Source organism: Rattus norvegicus, chromosome X, assembly GCF_036323735.1.
Source record: "Rattus norvegicus strain BN/NHsdMcwi chromosome X, GRCr8, whole genome shotgun sequence".
NCBI lineage: Eukaryota > Metazoa > Chordata > Mammalia > Rodentia > Muridae > Rattus > Rattus norvegicus.
The window spans coordinates 22,037,515-22,056,522 of NC_086039.1; the positions used below are offsets into that span (position 1 = coordinate 22,037,515).

The window sequence follows — 19,008 nt, forward strand, 5'->3', positions numbered from 1 at the left end:
TGCCCTCATTGATAAGTGGCTATTAGCCCAAATGCTTGAATTACCCTAGATGCACATAACACATGAAACTCAAGACGGATGATCAAAATGTGAATGCTTCACTCCTTCTTTAAAAGTCAACAAGAATACCCTTGGCAGGGTATTAAAACAGACACAAAAGGAACACCCATTCAGAGCCTGCCCCACTTGTGGCCCATACATATACAGCCACCCAATTAGACAAGATGGACGAAGCAAAGAAGTGCAGGCCGACAGGAACCGGATGTAAATCTCTCCTGAGAGACAGCCAGAATACAGCAAATACAGAGGCGAATGCCAGCAGCAAACCACTGAACTCAGAATAGGACCCCCGTTGAAGGAATCAGAGAAAGAACTGGAAGAGTTTGAAGGGGCTCAAGACCCCTTACGAACAACAATGCCAAGCAACCAGAGCTTCCAGGGACTAAGCCTCTACCTGAAAACTATACATGGACTGACCCTGTACTCTGACCTCTTAGGTAGTAGTGAATATCCTAGTAAGATCACCAGTGGAAGGGGAAGCTCTTGGTCCTGCTAAGACTGAACCCCCAGTGAACGTGATTGTTGGGGGGAGGTCGGCAATGGGGGGGAGGGTGGGGAGGGGAACACCCATAAAGAAGAGAAGGGGGAGGGATTAGGGGGATGTTTGCCCGGAAACGGGGAAAGGGAATAGCACTCAAAATGTAAATAATAAAGTTAATAAAAAATTTATATAACAAATCACCCCTCTTCCTATTATCAAAATTTACTTGTCATAATCAAGAGTGCATGGGAGCCACTTCCACAGAAACAAGGCATAACAGAACGTAGTTTAAGGTCAAATGAGAGAAACATTTTCTTCTAAAGGGTGCCATTCCAGCCCCTACTTGCACCTGTCACCAGTCTTACTTGATCTTTCCTGGGAGCTGCATCTCTATGTCTCCACACTGAAGGAAGCTTTGGAGGATATAATTATGGCCTCAGAAATTGGTGATATGTGGTGAATGTTTGTAGGGACTCATTTTACAATCCCATCTTTTCTAGTAATGGCACTATATATAACCAAGGCCTGGTTATGCACATGTTATTAACTAGAAGCTGGGAAGGGCTGTGCAGCTGTCCTTCAAGTGTTCCTTTAGTAGTCAATGGATCGCATTGGCAAGTATTCTGTCCAATTCTATTAGTGGGAACTTAGGTTTTCTGTGTGTGCTGTTGAATTTTGTTTTTGTTTCTTTGTAAGCTGGTAAAGATTCTGAACATTAGACAGAGCAGTAGGGAGTGCTGAAACTCACTCTTAGGTGGATTGCCAAAGGGACAGCAATTTACCTGCCTGTATGCCACACGGGGTTAGGGTAGCAGGGTGGGCTTGGTCAACTGTGGACTTGGCCATATTTTGAGACCAAAATTATGTTAGCATATGAAAAATGCCAAAAATCTGATGAGAGTTTTACATATTGTTGCAGACTAAAACTGGAGCTCACTTTTCTTTCCATCCAGAAGATGTACAAAAGCAAATCAGTGTTGACCTAGTTTGAGTTTTATTTTTAAAATGAAGAAAATAAAACTTGGAAAGTATACCATTCCATAGGGCAAATGGAAATTCCATCATAGCTTTTGTTATTACATTTAATTAATTAATTAATTAATTTTTACACTTCAGATTTTATTTCCCTCCTGGTCCACCTGCTGAGAGTTCTGCATCCTATACCCCCTCCCCCTCACTCCCTTCCCCTGTCTCTAAAAGGATGTCCCCACCCCACCAGAACGCTAAACCTCCTGGGGCCTCCAGTCTTTTGAGGGTTAGGTGCATCTTCTCTGACTGAACCCAGATGCAGGAGCCCTCTGTTGTATATATGTTGGAGGCCTCATCTCAGCTGGTGTATATTGCCTGGTTGGTGATCCAGTGTCAGAGATTTCAGAGGTCCAGGTTAATTGAGACTGCTGGTCCTCCTACAGGGTTGCCCTTCTCCTTAGCTTCCTCCAGTTTTCCCCTAATTCAACCAGAGGGGTCGGCAGCTTCTATTCATTGGTGGGGTACATGTATCTGCATCTGACTCTCTCAGCTTCTTGTTGAGTCTTTTGGAGGGCAAATTATGGTAGGTCCCTTTCTGTGAGCACCCCACAGCTTCAGTTATGGAGTCAGGTCTTGGGGCCTCCCCTTGAGCTGGATTCTACTTTAGGCCTGTTGCTGGACCTACTTTTCCTCAGGCTCTTCTCCTTTTCCATTCCTGCATTTCTATCAGACAGGAAAAATTATGCATCAGTGCTTTGGCTGTGGGATAGCAACCCCATCACTCACTTGATGCCCTATCTTTCTGCTGAACGTTGATTCAATAAGTTCCCTCTCCCCACTGTAAGACCTTTTTTTCTAGAGTCGCCCCTTTGAGTCCCGAGAGTCTCTCACTTCCCAGGTTTCTGGTACTTTCTAGAGCATCCTCCCAATCTCCTTCCTCCTGAGGTTGCCTGTTTCATGTCTTTCTGCTGGCCCTGAAGGCATCAGTACTTTCCCTCCACCCAATACCAGATCATGTTCCCCTCTCCCCCCACCCCTATCCTCTTTCCCTCCCCTGTACTTCCCTCCCTCTCCTATTGTGGTTGCTTTCTTCTCCCTCCCAACTGGAACTGAGGTGTCCTCACTTGAGCCCTTCAGCTTGTCCATTTTGAGTTCTGTGGACTGTATCCTGGATATTCTGTACTATATTTGGGCTAATATCCCCTTATTCGTGAGAACATAACTTTTGGGTGTGAGTTACTTCATTCAGCATGATATTTTCTAGCTCCATCCTTTTGCCTGCAAAACTCAGAATGTCCTCATTTTTAATAGCTGAGTAGTATTCCATTATGTAAATGAACCACATTTTCTGTATCCATTCTTCAGTCGTGGGACATCTGGGTGGTTTCCAGCTTCAGGTTCCACAAATAAAGCCATGAGGAACATAGTGGAACATGTGCCACTGTGGCATAGGGAGGTATCTTTTGGGTATATGCCCAAGAGAGGTATAGCTGGATCCTCAGGCAGTTCAATGTCCAATTTTCTGAAGAACCTCCAAATTGATTTCCAGAGTGGTTATACCAGTTTGCAGTCCCACTAGCAATGGAGGAGTGTTCCTCTTTCCCCACAGCTTCACCAACACGTGTTGTCACCTGAAGTTGTGACCTTAGCCATTTTGACTGGCACAAGTTGGAATCTTGGAGTTGTTTTGATTTGCATTTCCCGGATGAGGAGGGATGTTGAACATTTCTTTAGGTGCTCCTCAGCCATTAGCTATTCCTCAGTTGGGAACTCTCTGTTTCACTCTGTACCCCATTTTTTTACAGCAAAACCAACCAGATATAATTTATTAAAATAAGTTCATTACAATTTGCCTGTTTTAAAATGTTGTAAATATATCCAAAACTGTTCCAGTGTTGTAATATTATGAACATTGTCTTAGGAAATTACAAAGTACAATAACTATGTTGGCAAAACTATGAAATAGCTTCAATTGGTTTCCAAATATAAAAATATATTGTTTTATGCAACACTGAGCAGTTAAGGCCAGAACACTTCAAGGAGAGTTGGAGGTACATGTACTTTGGAAACTGCTTGATAAGAATATTAACATAAATAAATATTAAATCTGTTCATATTGTCCAAACCAAGCCAAACATACTAATTAATATCTTTTTAAACAGTGTTATCAGGGAATTTCCTTCAGAAGTCACAACATTTTTCAAGTATGAAGAATAAATGTGCTCGGTGACCATGGAAACATAAACATACATTTATAGAATTGTACAGGATTTGGACTTTCCTTCCATATTTGGTGTTGCAGTATCCTGAAGATTCTGACCCATGTGGTTCTGGTTGGCATCTTTCTTATCACTTTGTAAGGCTATTTGGTCTCCTATTGGCTTTATCTCTGGGAGTGGATCATTAGCACTCTGCATCAGTTTCTGACCTGTCAATGACATCTGATTAAAGAAGGAAATCTAGCAAAAACACACAAACAAAAAGATTTCATTTCAGTAAGGAAAATATTCAGAAACTATGCAGGGATATCATTTTTTAACAGGCCTGAGCATAGATTAAATCACATTTTAGTGTACACATATGTACAGCAATGTGTCCTTAGCATCCCAACAGATTTTCTTCCCTTGTAAAATAATGCAGTCATAATAACTAAAGTACAACTCACTTTCAACCCTAACAATACTTTCATCATCATGGTTGATCACAGGTGATCACTAAGGTTTCACTCTTTTTTGTCTTGTAAAAGAAACAAATGAAAACTGGGAAATCACTCATTTAAATGTTAAGAGGACTGGGTTATTTGTGGGGACTTTTTCTGATACCACTAGTGTACCTCAACTGTAGATCATTTCTGTTGTGACACTCTAGAAAAGGAGGGCATACCTCACATTCCTGAGATCAGAAGTTCTGAAAAAACTACTGTTGGCAAATGAAAAGCACGTGAGGCTTGTGGGTCTGAGTCAGCAGTGGGGATGGAGGGGCTGTGCTGGGAGGCCAGCACTGGGACATGCAGGATATAGATAACAGATGGAGGTAGCCAGATCCCCGGCAGACACCGAAGAGAGCCAAAGAACAACTTATGAGGAGCAATACTTGAGAGTCAGGCAGATGTGGCAAGGCATCCCCGAGGACTGAGGTTTGTAAGGACAAATTTGGAAAAAGAAAGCAGCTTGGAAGTCAGAGAAGGAAAACTTACTAAGAGGTGTATGGTCAACAGGACCATGTGCAGAAGGAGATAGTGGGCAAGATCATCATCTTAGAAAAAAGGTCTCATCTGACTTAGGACCTTTGATGACTTATCCAGGGAGAAATTAGTATCCTTCAAGGAGCTATCATACAAGAAATGCTTCTGATGAGATATCGGAACCAGGAAAAACACAGGAAATGAAAAATTCATGAGGATGTGGCTGTTTCAGAAATCAAAATGGAGATGATGATGACAACAATGACAACAATACCAACTCGTCTTTAACCGTAAGAAGGAGGTGACCAGAGTAAAAAATAACCTGTAACAACTTCTAGGAAAAAAGTCTATGGATTAAATAAAAGCATCACTTGACTTGCTGTACTGGAGGGTACACATCTTAAAACTGCTCCACTACAAAACAGCACCCCCTATTAAGTTGAAGAAGTGTAACTTTCTAATACACAGGTCATTTTTCAAGAGTGTAAAGATAGTCCCTGTGGGCCCTAAAATGGGAAGAAACACACTTAGGGAATGATCACTGAAACTGCATATGTATACCTGGTAATCTAAACCCTGGGGCTTTAAGAAATCTGAGTTCACAAACTATAGGGAACTGGACTAGGTCAACCCTTAAATAATGTGGAGCTCCTCAAAGAACTGTTTACTCTCTGTAAGTAGTAAACATCATAAATACATATAAACATCAGGAGACAAATAAATACCATGCAACATTTGTTTTTTTGGATAAAGAAGAAACATGTTATTGAGGTAAGTTTGAAGTTCATATGACCAGTATGGGTAGGCAATCCTTAAATAGACAATGACCTGAAGCCATTTCAGATCTAAAAGAGAGACTAGCAAACTATTTTCCATGGGTAGACTAATGCTTACCTAGGCTTAAGGGGATTTATGTGCAAAAGTCCTGGTTGAACATAAATTCAATCCAAATTAAAACATAGACAGAAACAAAGCACTATTATTAGTAACTGAGCCAGAGCAAAACATACATGTTTGCCTCTGGAAGATGTTTACATTATAATTGCTAAGTAAAAAGATAGAGAATGGGTATTCTTAAGTTCTTTAAAGCAGAAATCATTACACCAATTTTAAAATAATAAAATATAAGTTCACCTGAAATGCAAGGGAGAAAAAGGCTGGAGAGATGGCGTAGTGAGCACTTATTGCTCTTGCAGAGGACCAAGTTTGGTTCTTAGCACCAATATGACAGCAAAGAGTCTATAACTCCAGTTCCAGGGCTCATGGTGCCATGTTCTGGCACCTATCCACAAGTGGTAAACACACCACATGCATGCAGGCAAAACACATAAAACAAAAATAATCTTTAAGAGAAATGGGACTGGAGAGATGGGTCAGCAGTTCAGAACCTTTGCTGCTCCCTCAGAAGACCTAGGTTTAGCTCCCAGCACCCATTTTTTGGCTCTAGTTCCAGGGGCTCTGTGCCCTCTTCTAGCCTCCATGGGCATTGCAGGCATGTGATACAGGCAAAACATTATACATAGAAAATAAAAATAAGTCTTTTTAAATGCAAAAAACATTGAAATTAAAATTCAAAAAAAGCAGAACAGTATCAGTAAAAGAGATAATATAAAATCAATAAAAACCTTGAAATTGCCCAATGTATGAAGAGACATAGTAAATAATAAACTGATATTAAATTTATGAACAACAGAAAGAAAATATTTGTGTCATAATCTGAAGCAGGGGTACAATGTTCAAATACATAATATATAACAAATTTTAAAAATATAAATTAAGTGATTTCTGAGATTCAAGGGTCATATGTTTCAAGTAAGTTAAAATGAAAGGTTACATAGAAAGCTCTCAAGAATTCTGTGAAAGCAATATTTGTTTTACAGTGCAGGGGAGGGAACCCAGGGTCTCAAGCACACTAGGCAACTGATCTACCGAGGTCAACCTCTAGTCAATTCCTAAAGCCATATTCTTAACAGCAACAGCTGGAACAGAAGCAATACTAGCCAAGTAGTTATACTATTTATCACTGAAAACTATGATTAAATAGAAAAGTGTATTCAGGCCAACTGAAATGCAAGGTATAAACCACCAACAGACACCTATAAAAAAAAAAACTTCTAAAGGATTTCTTTGGCGAGCATAAGACTTCTGATTGGTAAGAAGTAATATGAGCAAAGCATGTGATATCAAAACCAAGTAACAACATGGTTCACGACATTAAGAAAATCAAAACATTGGGTACAGTCGTTTGTAGAATGGAAAAGAAAGGATATCAAGGCAGAGCATTATTGTAAGATTCTGTGGTTATTTGAGAAAATATAATAACAATGGTCAGTCCCAGACATTAGGAATGCCCATAAAACATTTGAAGTCAAAATGCAGCTGTTGAGTATGCTTTCAATGTACCTATTTAAAGTCCATGTTAAAAAGAGGGGGCTAAATCTCTCTAGCAGGCAAATTCTAACAGCAGAAAGCTAGCTTATTAAAAACATGAGCCACCACCATAAACCCTTTACATACTTTGGGGTTATAAAACTCCTATAAGGGACTAGCATAGGAAAAGTAGAATGTGAATTCAATATTTTGGTCTCAATACCAAAATGAACAATTCACTTCACTTACTTTTTTAGCCTTTTTTATGTCTTTACTTGTTGGTTCATTACCTCCCAGAATTTCTGAAGAGCTGCTCTTTACTCGGTCATACATGTGTCCTACAAATGGATACATGTAAAAATATTATTCTAACTAAAGAAAAAGAAATTCTTCACATTTTCAGGGAAATTATCAACTCTAAGTTGTAGAATAATATAGAAAGAGCTCACTACTGGACAAGTAAGTAATGTCATACCACACAATTCCTGAGAAATGGATTCAGTTATGGTAAGATGCCTGGATAACTTAACCAATGCAAAACTATTTAGATTATGACTATCCGAAATTTCCTATTATGGTCAGCAGGAAATGCCGGAGAAGACACATGGAAATATAATTTTAAGAGAACTCTTTCTCTCCCCTCCCGTCTCCCCCAACCTCTCTCTCTCTCTCTCTCTCTCTCTCTCTCTCTCTCTCTCTCTCTCTCTCTCTCTGTGTGTGTGTGTGTGTGTGTGTGTGTCTGTGTGTCTGTGTGTCTGTGTGTCTAGGCCAGAGAGCAATGACTGATGGTTTCCTTTATCATCTCCACCTTAGCTTTTGAGACAGGATTTCCCATTGAACCTGGGGTTCACTGAATGGGCAATGCTATTTGGCCAGAGAACTTGAAAGATACTCTTGCATCTGCCTCCCCAGCACTAGGAACACTGAAGTATGTCACCACACCCAGCTTGTTAATGTGGGTGCTGGGAATACAAATTCATATCTTCATGATTACATGACAGGGCTTTAATGATTAAGCTATTTTCCTGACCCCTACATCATGTACTTTATTAATCTTGTTTTATTTTTATTCCTTGCATTCAAATTAACACGCTACTTTTAAGTTTCAAGCTAATCCATGCATTCATTATATAGCTGGATAATAATCATTAAGAGAAAATGGATGAAGCATTATAGTTTTTGGTTTGATATGGTCAACCTTTGAAGTCTATATTTAGTTTCTTTTTGATACTATGACTACATTCTAAAAATCCTTATAGGTGATAATAATTTAGCATGTTACTAAAAATAATCTAAAACTTACTATTCTTTTTGTGGACGTTATAAGGACAACATAATGGAGGGAACTATTTCTTCCTCTGTTTAGTTCTTATCAGTCAGATATCCAGTCCCATGAATAGTTGATTTATTTCTGAGGTATTAGGGACCAAGCCCAGAGTCGTGACTATGTTAGGCAAGTGTTCTACCACTGGGCTACATCCTAAGCCCATGAACAATTTTTCCTAATGAAAACACAGTAGAAAGCATATCTAGGCTGATGATATAGACATAATGGATGAGCCTTACAGCACAAGCACAGCTGGTTTGCATCTTAAACCAAGTACACTCCCAGTCTCCTGTATTGTATGGCACCTGCTACTACACTAACAAGCTTTAGATCGTTTTTCAGTGCCTGCAGTAACATTAGAGACACAAATGCAGGTCCTAGAGGAACTAACTAGGCTCCAGGACAGCTCAGTCATATTAGTTTGTGCAAAGAAGACCCTAGTATTTGACAAGGATTAAGTTGGAATTTGAGCAAAGGCCCAAGATGCTATTGGTTGAGTAAGAGGGAAGAAGAGATAGATTTAGTTCTAAATCCTCCAACAGTGACACATAGGCAGCCATGGCTAATGAGTGTAGACTGCATCTGAAGAAGCAGAGAAGGTAACAGTGAACATGGACAAGCCTATTTAAAGGGCCATATGAAAATAAGCATTGTAAGAATCTCACCCCTTATCACCTTATGACTTACTGCTGCCATTCTCTGTCCATTGTAGCTTATTTAAGAAAACGGCAAGTTCTCTCCACATGTTCACTCAAATGTCCTGGCCACACAAGAATCGCATGGACCATTTCTTCTCTACTCCGCTTCACAGAACTAGCTCAGAGGTCTCCTTATTCAAGGTTTTACAGAATAGAGGAAACAAATATAATATTGGGATGGCATTTTTGCGCATCATATATGTAGCTGATGATAAACTTCTGATTCTTCAGCAGGTTGCGGGGCTGGAGGGATGGAGCAGCACTTAAGAGTGGATACTGCGGCAGCTCTCTGCTCCCAAACCCCGTGGGAGAGAGACCTCACCACCTGATCAAGTGGGCACTCCTGAGGCTGCAGAGCGGAGGAGACCACCAACACTGCCCACCCCTGCCCACATCCCTGGCCCAAGAGGCAACTGTATAAGGCCTCTGGGTTCCCGTAGGGGAGGGCCCGGGAGCGGCAGGACCCCTGCGCCTGAGACACTGCCGGAACCTGAAGGAAACAGACCGGATAAACAGTTCTCTGCACCCAAATCCCGTGGGAGAGAGAGCTGAACCTTCAGAGAGGCGGACACGCCTGGGAAACCAGAAGAGACTGCACTCAGTGCACATCCAGGCGCCAGAGGAAAACACCAAACGCCATCTGGAACCCTGGTGCACGGAGGCTCCCGGAAAGAGCGGCGCAGATCTTCCTGGTTGCTGCCACAGCGGAGAGGACTTAGGCAGTACCCCACGAGCAAACTTGAGCCTTGGAACCGCAGGTAGGACCAACTTTTCCCCTGCAAGAAACCTGCCTGGTGAACTCAAGACACAGGCCCACAGGAACAGCTGAAGACCTGTAGAGAGGAAAAACTACACGCCCGAAAGCAGAACACTCTGTCCCCATAACTGGCTGAAAGAAAACAGGAAAACAGGTCTACAGCACTCCTGTCACACAGGCTTATAGGACAGTCTAGCCACTGTCAGAAATAGCAGAACAAAGTAACACTAGAGATAATCTGATGGCGAGAGGCAAGCGCAGGAACCCAAGCAACAGAAACCAAGACTACATGGCATCATCGGAGCCCAATTCTCCCACCAAAGCAAACACGGAATATCCAAACACACCAGAAAAGCAAGACCTAGTTTCAAAATCATATTTGATCATGATGCTGGAGGACTTCAAGAAAGACATAAAGAACTCCCTTAGAGAACAAGTAGAAGCCTACAGAGAGGAATCGCAAAAATCCCTGAAAGAATTCCAGGAAAACACAATCAAACAGTTGAAGGAATTAAAAATGGAAATAGAAGCAATCAAGAAAGAACACATGGAAACAACCCTGGACATAGAAAATCAAAAGAAAAGACAAGGAGCTGTAGATACAAGCTTCACCAACAGAATTCAAGAGATGGAAGAGAGAATCTCGGGAGCAGAAGATTCCATAGAAATCATTGACTCAACTGTCAAAGATAATGTAAAGCGGAAAAAGCTACTGGTCCAAAACATACAGGAAATCCAGGACTCAATGAGAAGATCAAACCTAAGGATAATAGGTATAGAAGAGAGTGAAGACTCCCAGCTCAAAGGACCAGTAAATATCTTCAACAAAATCATAGAACAAAACTTCCCTAACCTAAAAAAAGAGATACCCATAGGCATACAAGAAGCCTACAGAACTCCAAATAGATTGGACCAGAAAAGAAACACCTCCCGTCACATAATTGTCAAAACACCAAACGCACAAAATAAAGAAAGAATATTAAAAGCAGTAAGGGAAAAAGGTCAAGTAACATATAAAGGCAGACCTATCAGAATCACACCAGACTTTTCGCCAGAAACTATGAAGGCCAGAAGATCCTGGACAGATGTCATACAGACCCTAAGAGAACACAAATGCCAGCCCAGGTTACTGTATCCTGCAAAACTCTCAATTAACATAGATGGAGAAACCAAGATATTCCATGACAAAACCAAATTTACACAATATCTTTCTACAAGGCCAGCACTACAAAGGATAATAAAGGGTAAAGCCCAACATAAGGAGGCAAGCTATACCCTAGAAGCAAGAAACTAATCATCTTGGCAACAAAACAAAGAGAATGAAAGCACACAAACATAACCTCACTTCCAAATATGAATATAACGGGAAGCAATAATCACTATTCCTTAATATCTCTCAATATCAATGGCCTCAACTCCCCAATAAAAAGACATAGATTAACAAACTGGATACGCAACGAGGACCCTGCATTCTGCTGCCTACAGGAAACACACCTCAGAGACAAAGACAGACATTACCTCAGAGTGAAAGGCTGGAAAACAATTTTCCAAGCAAATGGTCAGAAGAAGCAAGCTGGAGTAGCCATTCTAATATCAAATAAAATCAATTTTCAACTAAAAGTCATCAAAAAAGATAAGGAAGGACACTTCATATTCATCAAAGGAAAAATCCACCAAGATGAACTCTCAATCCTAAATATCTATGCCCCAAATACAAGGGCACCTACATATGTAAAAGAAACCTTACTAAAGCTCAAAACGCACATTGCACCTCACACAATAATAGTGGGAGATTTCAACACCCCACTCTCATCAATGGACAGATCATGGAAACAGAAATTAAACAGAGATGTAGACAGACTAAGAGAAGTCATGAGCCAAATGGACTTAACGGATATTTATAGAACATTCTATCCTAAAGCAAAAGGATATACCTTCTTCTCAGCTCCTCATGGTACTTTCTCCAAAATTGACCATATAATTGGTCAAAAAACGGGCCTCAACAGGTACAGAAAGATAGAAATAATCCTATGCATACTATCGGACCACCACGGCCTAAAACTGGTCTTCAATAACAATAAGGGAAGAATGCCCACATATACGTGGAAATTGAACAATGCTCTACTCAATGATAACCTGGTCAAGGAAGAAATAAAGAAAGTAATTAAAAACTTTTTAGAATTTAATGAAAATGAAGGTACAACATACCCAAACTTATGGGACACAATGAAAGCTGTGCTAAGAGGAAAACTCATAGCGCTGAGTGCCTGCAGAAAGAAACAGGAAAGAGCATATGTCAGCAGCTTGACAGCACACCTAAAAGCTCTAGAACAAAAAGAAGCAAATACACCCAGGAGGAGTAGAAGGCAGGAAATAATCAAACTCAGAGCTGAAATCAACCAAGTAGAAACAAAAAGGACCATAGAAAGAATCAACAGAACCAAAAGTTGGTTCTTTGAGAAAATCAACAAGATAGATAAACCCTTAGCCAGACTAACGAGAGGACACAGAGAGTGCGTCCAAATTAACAAAATCAGAAATGAAAAGGGAGACATAACTACAGATTCAGAGGAAATTCAAAAAATCATCAGATCTTACTATAAAAACCTATATTCAACAAAACTTGAAAATCTTCAGGAAATGGACAATTTCCTAGACAGATACCAGGTACCGATGTTAAATCAGGAACAGATAAACCATTTAAACAACCCCATAACTCCTAAGGAAATAGAAGCAGTCATTAAAGGTCTCCCAACCAAAAAGAGCCCAGGTCTAGACGGGTTTAGTGCAGAATTCTATCAAACCTTCATAGAAGACCTTATACCAATATTATCCAAACTATTCCACAAAATTGAAACAGATGGAGCCCTACCGAATTCCTTCTATGAAGCCACAATTACTCTTATACCTAAACCACACAAAGACCCAACAAAGAAAGAGAACTTCAGACCAATTTCCCTTATGAATATCGACGCAAAAATACTCAATAAAATTCTGGCAAACCGAATTCAAGAGCACATCAAAACAATCATCCACCATGATCAAGTAGGCTTCATCCCAGGCATGCAGGGATGGTTTAATATAAGGAAAACCATCATCGTGATCCATCATATAAACAAACTGAAAGAACAGAACCACATGATCATTTCATTAGATGCTGAGAAAGCATTTGACAAAATTCAACACCCCTTCATGATAAAAGTCCTGGAAAGAATAGGTATTCAAGGCCCATACCTAAACATAGTAAAAGCCATATACAGCAAACCAGTTGCTAACATTAAACTAAATGGAGAGAAACTTGAAGCAATCCCACTAAAATCAGGGACTAGACAAGGCTGCCCACTCTCTCCCTACTTATTCAATATAGTTCTTGAAGTTCTAGCCAGAGCAATCAGACAACAAAAGGAGATCAAGGGGATACAGATCGGAAAAGAAGAGGTCAAAATATCACTATTTGCAGACGACATGATAGTATATTTAAGTGATCCCAAAAGTTCCACCAGAGAACTACTAAAGCTGATAAACAACTTCAGCAAAGTGGCTGGGTATAAAATTAACTCAAATAAATCAGTTGCCTTCCTCTATACAAAAGAGAAACAAGCCGAGAAAGAAATTAGGGAAACGACACCCTTCATAATAGACCCAAATAATATAAAGTACCTCGGTGTGACTTTAATCAAGCAAGTAAAAGATCTGTACAATAAGAACTTCAAGACACTGAGGAAAGAAATTGAAGAAGACCTCAGAAGATGGAAAGATCTCCCATGCTCATGGATTGGCAGGATTAATATAGTAAAAATGGCCATTTTACCAAAAGCAATCTACAGATTCAATGCAATCCCCATCAAAATACCAATCCAATTCTTCAAAGAGTTAGACAGAACAATTTGCAAATTCATCTGGAATAACAAAAAACCCAGGATAGCTAAAGCTATCCTCAACAATAAGAGGACTTCAGGGGGAATCACTATCCCTGAACTCAAGCAGTATTACAGAGCAATAGTGATAAAAACTGCATGGTATTGGTACAGAGACAGACAGATAGACCAATGGAATAGAATTGAAGACCCAGAAATGAACCCACACACCTATGGTCACTTGATTTTTGACAAAGGAGCCAAAACCATCCAATGGAAAAAAGATAGCATTTTCAGCAAATGGTGCTGGTTCAACTGGAGGGCAACATGTAGAAGAATGCAGATCGATCCATGCTTATCACCCTGTACAAAGCTTAAGTCCAAGTGGATCAAGGACCTCCACATCAAACCAGACACACTCAAACTAATAGAAGAAAAACTAGGGAAGCATCTGGAACACATGGGCACTGGAAAAAATTTCCTGAACAAAACACCAATGGCTTATGCTGTAAGATCAAGAATCGACAAATGGGATCTCATAAAACTGCAAAGCTTCTGTAAGGCAAAGGACACTGTGGTTAGGACAAAACGACAACCAACAGATTGGGAAAAGATCTTTACCAATCCTATAACAGATAGAGGCCTTATATCCAAAATATACAAAGAACTCAAGAAGTTAGACCGCAGGGAAACAAATAACCCTATTAAAAAATGGGGTTCAGAGCTGAACAAAGAATTCACAGCTGAGGAATGCCGAATGGCTGAGAAACACCTAAAGAAATGTTCAACATCTTTAGTCATAAGGGAAATGCAAATCAAAACAACCCTGAGATTTCACCTCACACCAGTGAGAATGGCTAAGATCAAAAACTCAGGTGACAGCAGATGCTGGCGAGGATGTGGAGAAAGAGGAACACTCCTCCATTGTTGGTGGGATTGCAGACTGGTACAACCATTCTGGAAATCAGTCTGGAGGTTCCTCAGAAAATTGGACATTGAACTGCCTGAGGATCCAGCCATACCTCTCTTGGGCATATACCCAAAAGATGCCTCAACATATAAAAGAGACACGTGCTCCACTATGTTCATCGCAGCCTTATTTATAATAGCCAGAAACTGGAAAGAACCCAGATGCCCTTCAACAGAGGAATGGATACAGAAAATGTGGTACATCTACACAATGGAATATTACTCAGCTATCAAAAACAACGAGTTTATGAAATTCGTAGGCAAATGGTTGGAACTGGAAAACATCATCCTAAGTGAGATAACCCACTCACAGAAAGACATACATGGTATGCACTCATTGATAAGTGGCTATTAGCCCAAATGCTTGAATTACCCTAGATCACTAGAACAAAGGAAACTCAAGACGGATGATCAAAATGTGAATGCTTCACTCCTTCTTTAAATGAGGAAAAAGAATACCCTTGGCAGGGAAGGGAGAGGCAAAGATTAAAACAGAGACTGAAGGAACACCCATTCAGAGCCTGCCCCACAGGTGGCCCATACATATACAGCCACCCAATTAGACAAGATGGATGAAGCAAAGAAGTGCAGACCGACAGGAGCCGGATGTAGATCGCTCCTGAGAGACACAGCCAGAATACAGCAAATACCGAGGCGAATGCCAGCCGCAAACCACTGAACTGAGAATAGGTCCCCCGTTGAAGTAATCAGAGAAAGAACTGGAAGAGCTTGAAGGTGCTCGAGACCCCAAGAGTACAACAATGTCAAGCAACCAGAGCTTCCAGGGACTAAGCCACTACCTAAAGACTATACATGGACTGACCCTGGACTCTGTCCCCATAGGTAGCAATGAATATCCTAGTAAGAGCACCAGTGGAAGGGGAAGCCCTGGGTCCTGCTAAGACTGAACCCCCAGTGAACTAGACTATGCGGGGAGGGTGGCAATGGGGGGAGGTTTGGGAGGGGAACACCCACAAGGAAGGGGAGGGGGGAGGGTGATGTCTGTCCGGAAACCGGGAAAGGGAATAACACTTGAAATGTATATAAGAAATACTCAAGATAATAAAAAAAAAAAAAAAACAAAAAACAAAGAGTGGATACTGCTCGGGGCTCAAATTGAGTTCTCTCCATCCACCGCAGACAACTTACAAGCCATGTGAAACTCTGGGCAAGGGCATGTACAGAGTTCTCTTCTGAACTCATTTGACACACAGCCATATACATAGTTAAAGTAAATTGAAAATGTCATTTTGAAGTCAAATATGCTTATACCTTTTGGATTTTTATTGTACTCACGAAGGTTCCGTTGCAGAAGGCTGGCACTGTCTTCCTCTTTAACAATTTCAGCTGACTTCTCATCAGCAGGAACGACAGTTTCGGAGCCTTCTGTTTCAGGAAGGGCATCCTCAGGTAGACTTCCTTCTTCTACAGTCTCCTTTTCTTTCTTCCCTTCTTCTTCTACAGTGTCTTCTACATTTGGAACACTAATTTGCTCATCCATGCCTTCCGCTTCTGGTTTCACACTTTCTGAAAGTTGAGGAATCGGCTGTTTTTGAATTGGTGAAAAATATAATGACTTCTCATTGGAACTCGTGGTCATCATATGTGTCATATTTAAGATATCAATGGTTTCACCAAAGTTTTCTGAATCCACTGCTGAAGAATTTTCTGTCTCTGTCTCTTTGTTCATTTTATCTTCAAAATAATCTGAGTCCAGTGGCTCCATGGAGTCAGAGGTGCTTTTCTCTGGGTAGTTATTCACAGACAAATGGAAGGGGATTGAACTGGGGCAAAAATAAGAAGCTGAAGTGGAGGCAGAAGTCCCCTCTAATGGAGGCAGTGTTCCCAGCATTGAAGCAGAGCATGAGGGTCTCTCCCGCTCTCTTCGTCTCAGACGCGCTGATAAAGATCTATTCAGAGAACTTCCTGGGGAGAGATCATTGATGGATAAAGAACCTGTACTCATATAAGGCTCATACACTTCTTCAAATTCAGTTTCGTCTATTGTACCAAGTCGTGGAGTGGCAAAAACTAGCATGTGACATCCCCCACAGGCAATCAATTGAACTGTAAATTTCAAAAAATTAGAGCACAAAGTAGGGAAGAACTGATTGGTAAAATTCTCCATTCCAAGCCCTAATTTTCCATGCCGTCTGTCTCCAAAAGTATACATAAGGCCTATATCTGTCATCAAAGCTGTATGGTTTTCTCCACAGGAAATATGACTTATTTTCTGATCCTTAATACGATCAATGATTTTGGGTTCTGAAGTTTCAAAAAGAAAAGTGCCAAGGCCCAGTTGTCCAAACTGTCCCAGTCCAAAGGCATACACAACTTTCTCTGTGAGAACCACAGTGTGCCCTCCACCACACGCTACTTGAATCACCTTGTCAGGAATCCCCAGCACACGCTGGGGAGATCTGTGATTGATCAGCAGCTGGTTGGGAAGGCCCAACTTTCCATTCTCAGGTTCTCCAAATGTGTACAGCTCCCCATCCCTTGTTACAAAAGCTGAATGGTAATATCCACAAGAGATCCATGAAATTGGCTTACTGACAGTCACTTCATGAGGGATACATACATTACTTTTATTTTTCAAACCGATCTGCCCTTCAGAAATGTCACCCCACATAAAAAGTTTTCCATCCTCAGAGTGGCTGATGTATTAGCACTGGCAGAGAGCTGTTTAATGATATCACTAGGTGTAAAGAAGCCAATTTGATGAAAGGTATCTCTGTCATCAGTGTCACCAAGCCCCAATTGGCCTTCATTATTTCCACCAGCTGCATATACACCACCAGTATCTGTTGAAACTAAGATATTGTTCCTTCCACATGCAGCAAGTTTCACCTTTTCAGGCTTAAGGGCTTTGATACATGTTGGCTTGCTGATAGCTTATTTTGATCCTAATCCTAACTGGCCCCAGTTGTTACTGCCAAACATGTACAATTTATTATTTCCTGTAACAAAGGCAGTATGTTCATCTCCACATGAAAAACATATGGGTACGTCATTTTTAAACCAGAATTTGCTAGGAATGTTTTCAGCAAATTTAGTTTTTCTAAATGTAAATACAGCACCCGTATCAGGAACCAATGACTCAGATTCTGCCATGCCGAAGGCTGCGAACAGAAACTGTGCCTGCTTCGGAAAGACAGCAGGGGCGACTCGATTGGGCCTAAGGTACTGCCCTAGCCCCCCGGTTCCCCATCACGACCCTCTTGGCATCGACCACTACTCTGTACCCCATTTTTAATAGGGTTATTTGATTCTCTGTAGTCTAACTTCTTGAGTTCTTGAGTTCTTGTATATATTGGATATTTGCCCTCGGATGTAGGATGTATAAAGATCTTTGCCCAATCTGTTGGTTGCCATTCTTTCCTACTGACAGTGTCCTTTGCCTTACAGAAGCTTTACTATTTTATAAAGTTCCACTTGTCAACTCTTGATCTTAGAGCATAAGGCACTGGTGTACTGTTCAGGAAAATGTCTCCTGTGCCCGTATGTTTGAGGTTCTTCCCCACATTTTCTTCTATTAGTTTGGGTTTATCTGGTTTTATGTTGAGGTTTTTGATCAACTTAGACTTGAGCTTTCTACATGGAGACATATATGGGTCTATTTTCATTTTTCTATTTACAGACATCCAGTCAGACCAGCACCATTTATTGAAAATGCTTTATTTTTTCCATTGTATATTTTTGGCTTCTCTGTCAGAGACCAAGTAGGCATAAGTGTATGGTTTTATTTCTGGGTCTTCATTTCTATTCCATTGATCCACCTGTCTCAATACCATGCGGTTTTTTAATCACTAGTGCTTTGTAAGAGAGCTTGAGGTCAGGGATGGTGATTCCTGGGGAGAATTGCTCTTTCCATGACTTTGAAGAATTGTGTTGGGATTCTGATGGGGATTGCATTGAATCTGTAGATTGCCTTTGGTAGGATGGCCATTTTTACTATGTTAATTCTGCCAATCCATGAGCATATGAGCTCTCTTCCTTTTCAGAGATTTTCTATTTCTTTCTTGAGAGAAAAAGTTCTTATTATAAAGATCTTTCACTTATTTGGTTAGAGTTACCCCTAAGATATTTTATATTATCTGTCAATTGTGAAGGGGATTCTTTCCCTAGTTTCTTTTTCAGCCTGTTTATCATTTGTTTAAAGGGAGGCTACTGATTTATTTGAGTTAATTTATATCCGGCCACATTGCTGAAACTGTTTATCAGTTGGAGAAGTTCTCTGATAGAATTTTTGGGGTCACTTATGTATACTATCATTTCATCTGCAAATAGTGATACCATTAATTCTTCTTTGCCAATTTGTATCCCCTTGATTGTT

General features: G+C 40.6%; 1 protein-coding gene across 1 annotated transcript; it reads right to left on the reverse strand.

Moving 5' to 3' along the window:
- Positions 1 to 3,367: 3,367 nt before the first annotated feature.
- Positions 3,368 to 17,900, reverse strand: LOC134484130 (X-linked retinitis pigmentosa GTPase regulator-like). The gene is given in 4 exon segments (XM_063280521.1): positions 3,368 to 3,969; positions 7,314 to 7,402; positions 15,945 to 17,327; positions 17,330 to 17,900. Coding segments are annotated over 4 exon segments (2,250 nt in total). The 3' UTR covers positions 3,368 to 3,762.
- Between the last annotated feature and the right edge of the window lie 1,108 nt (positions 17,901 to 19,008).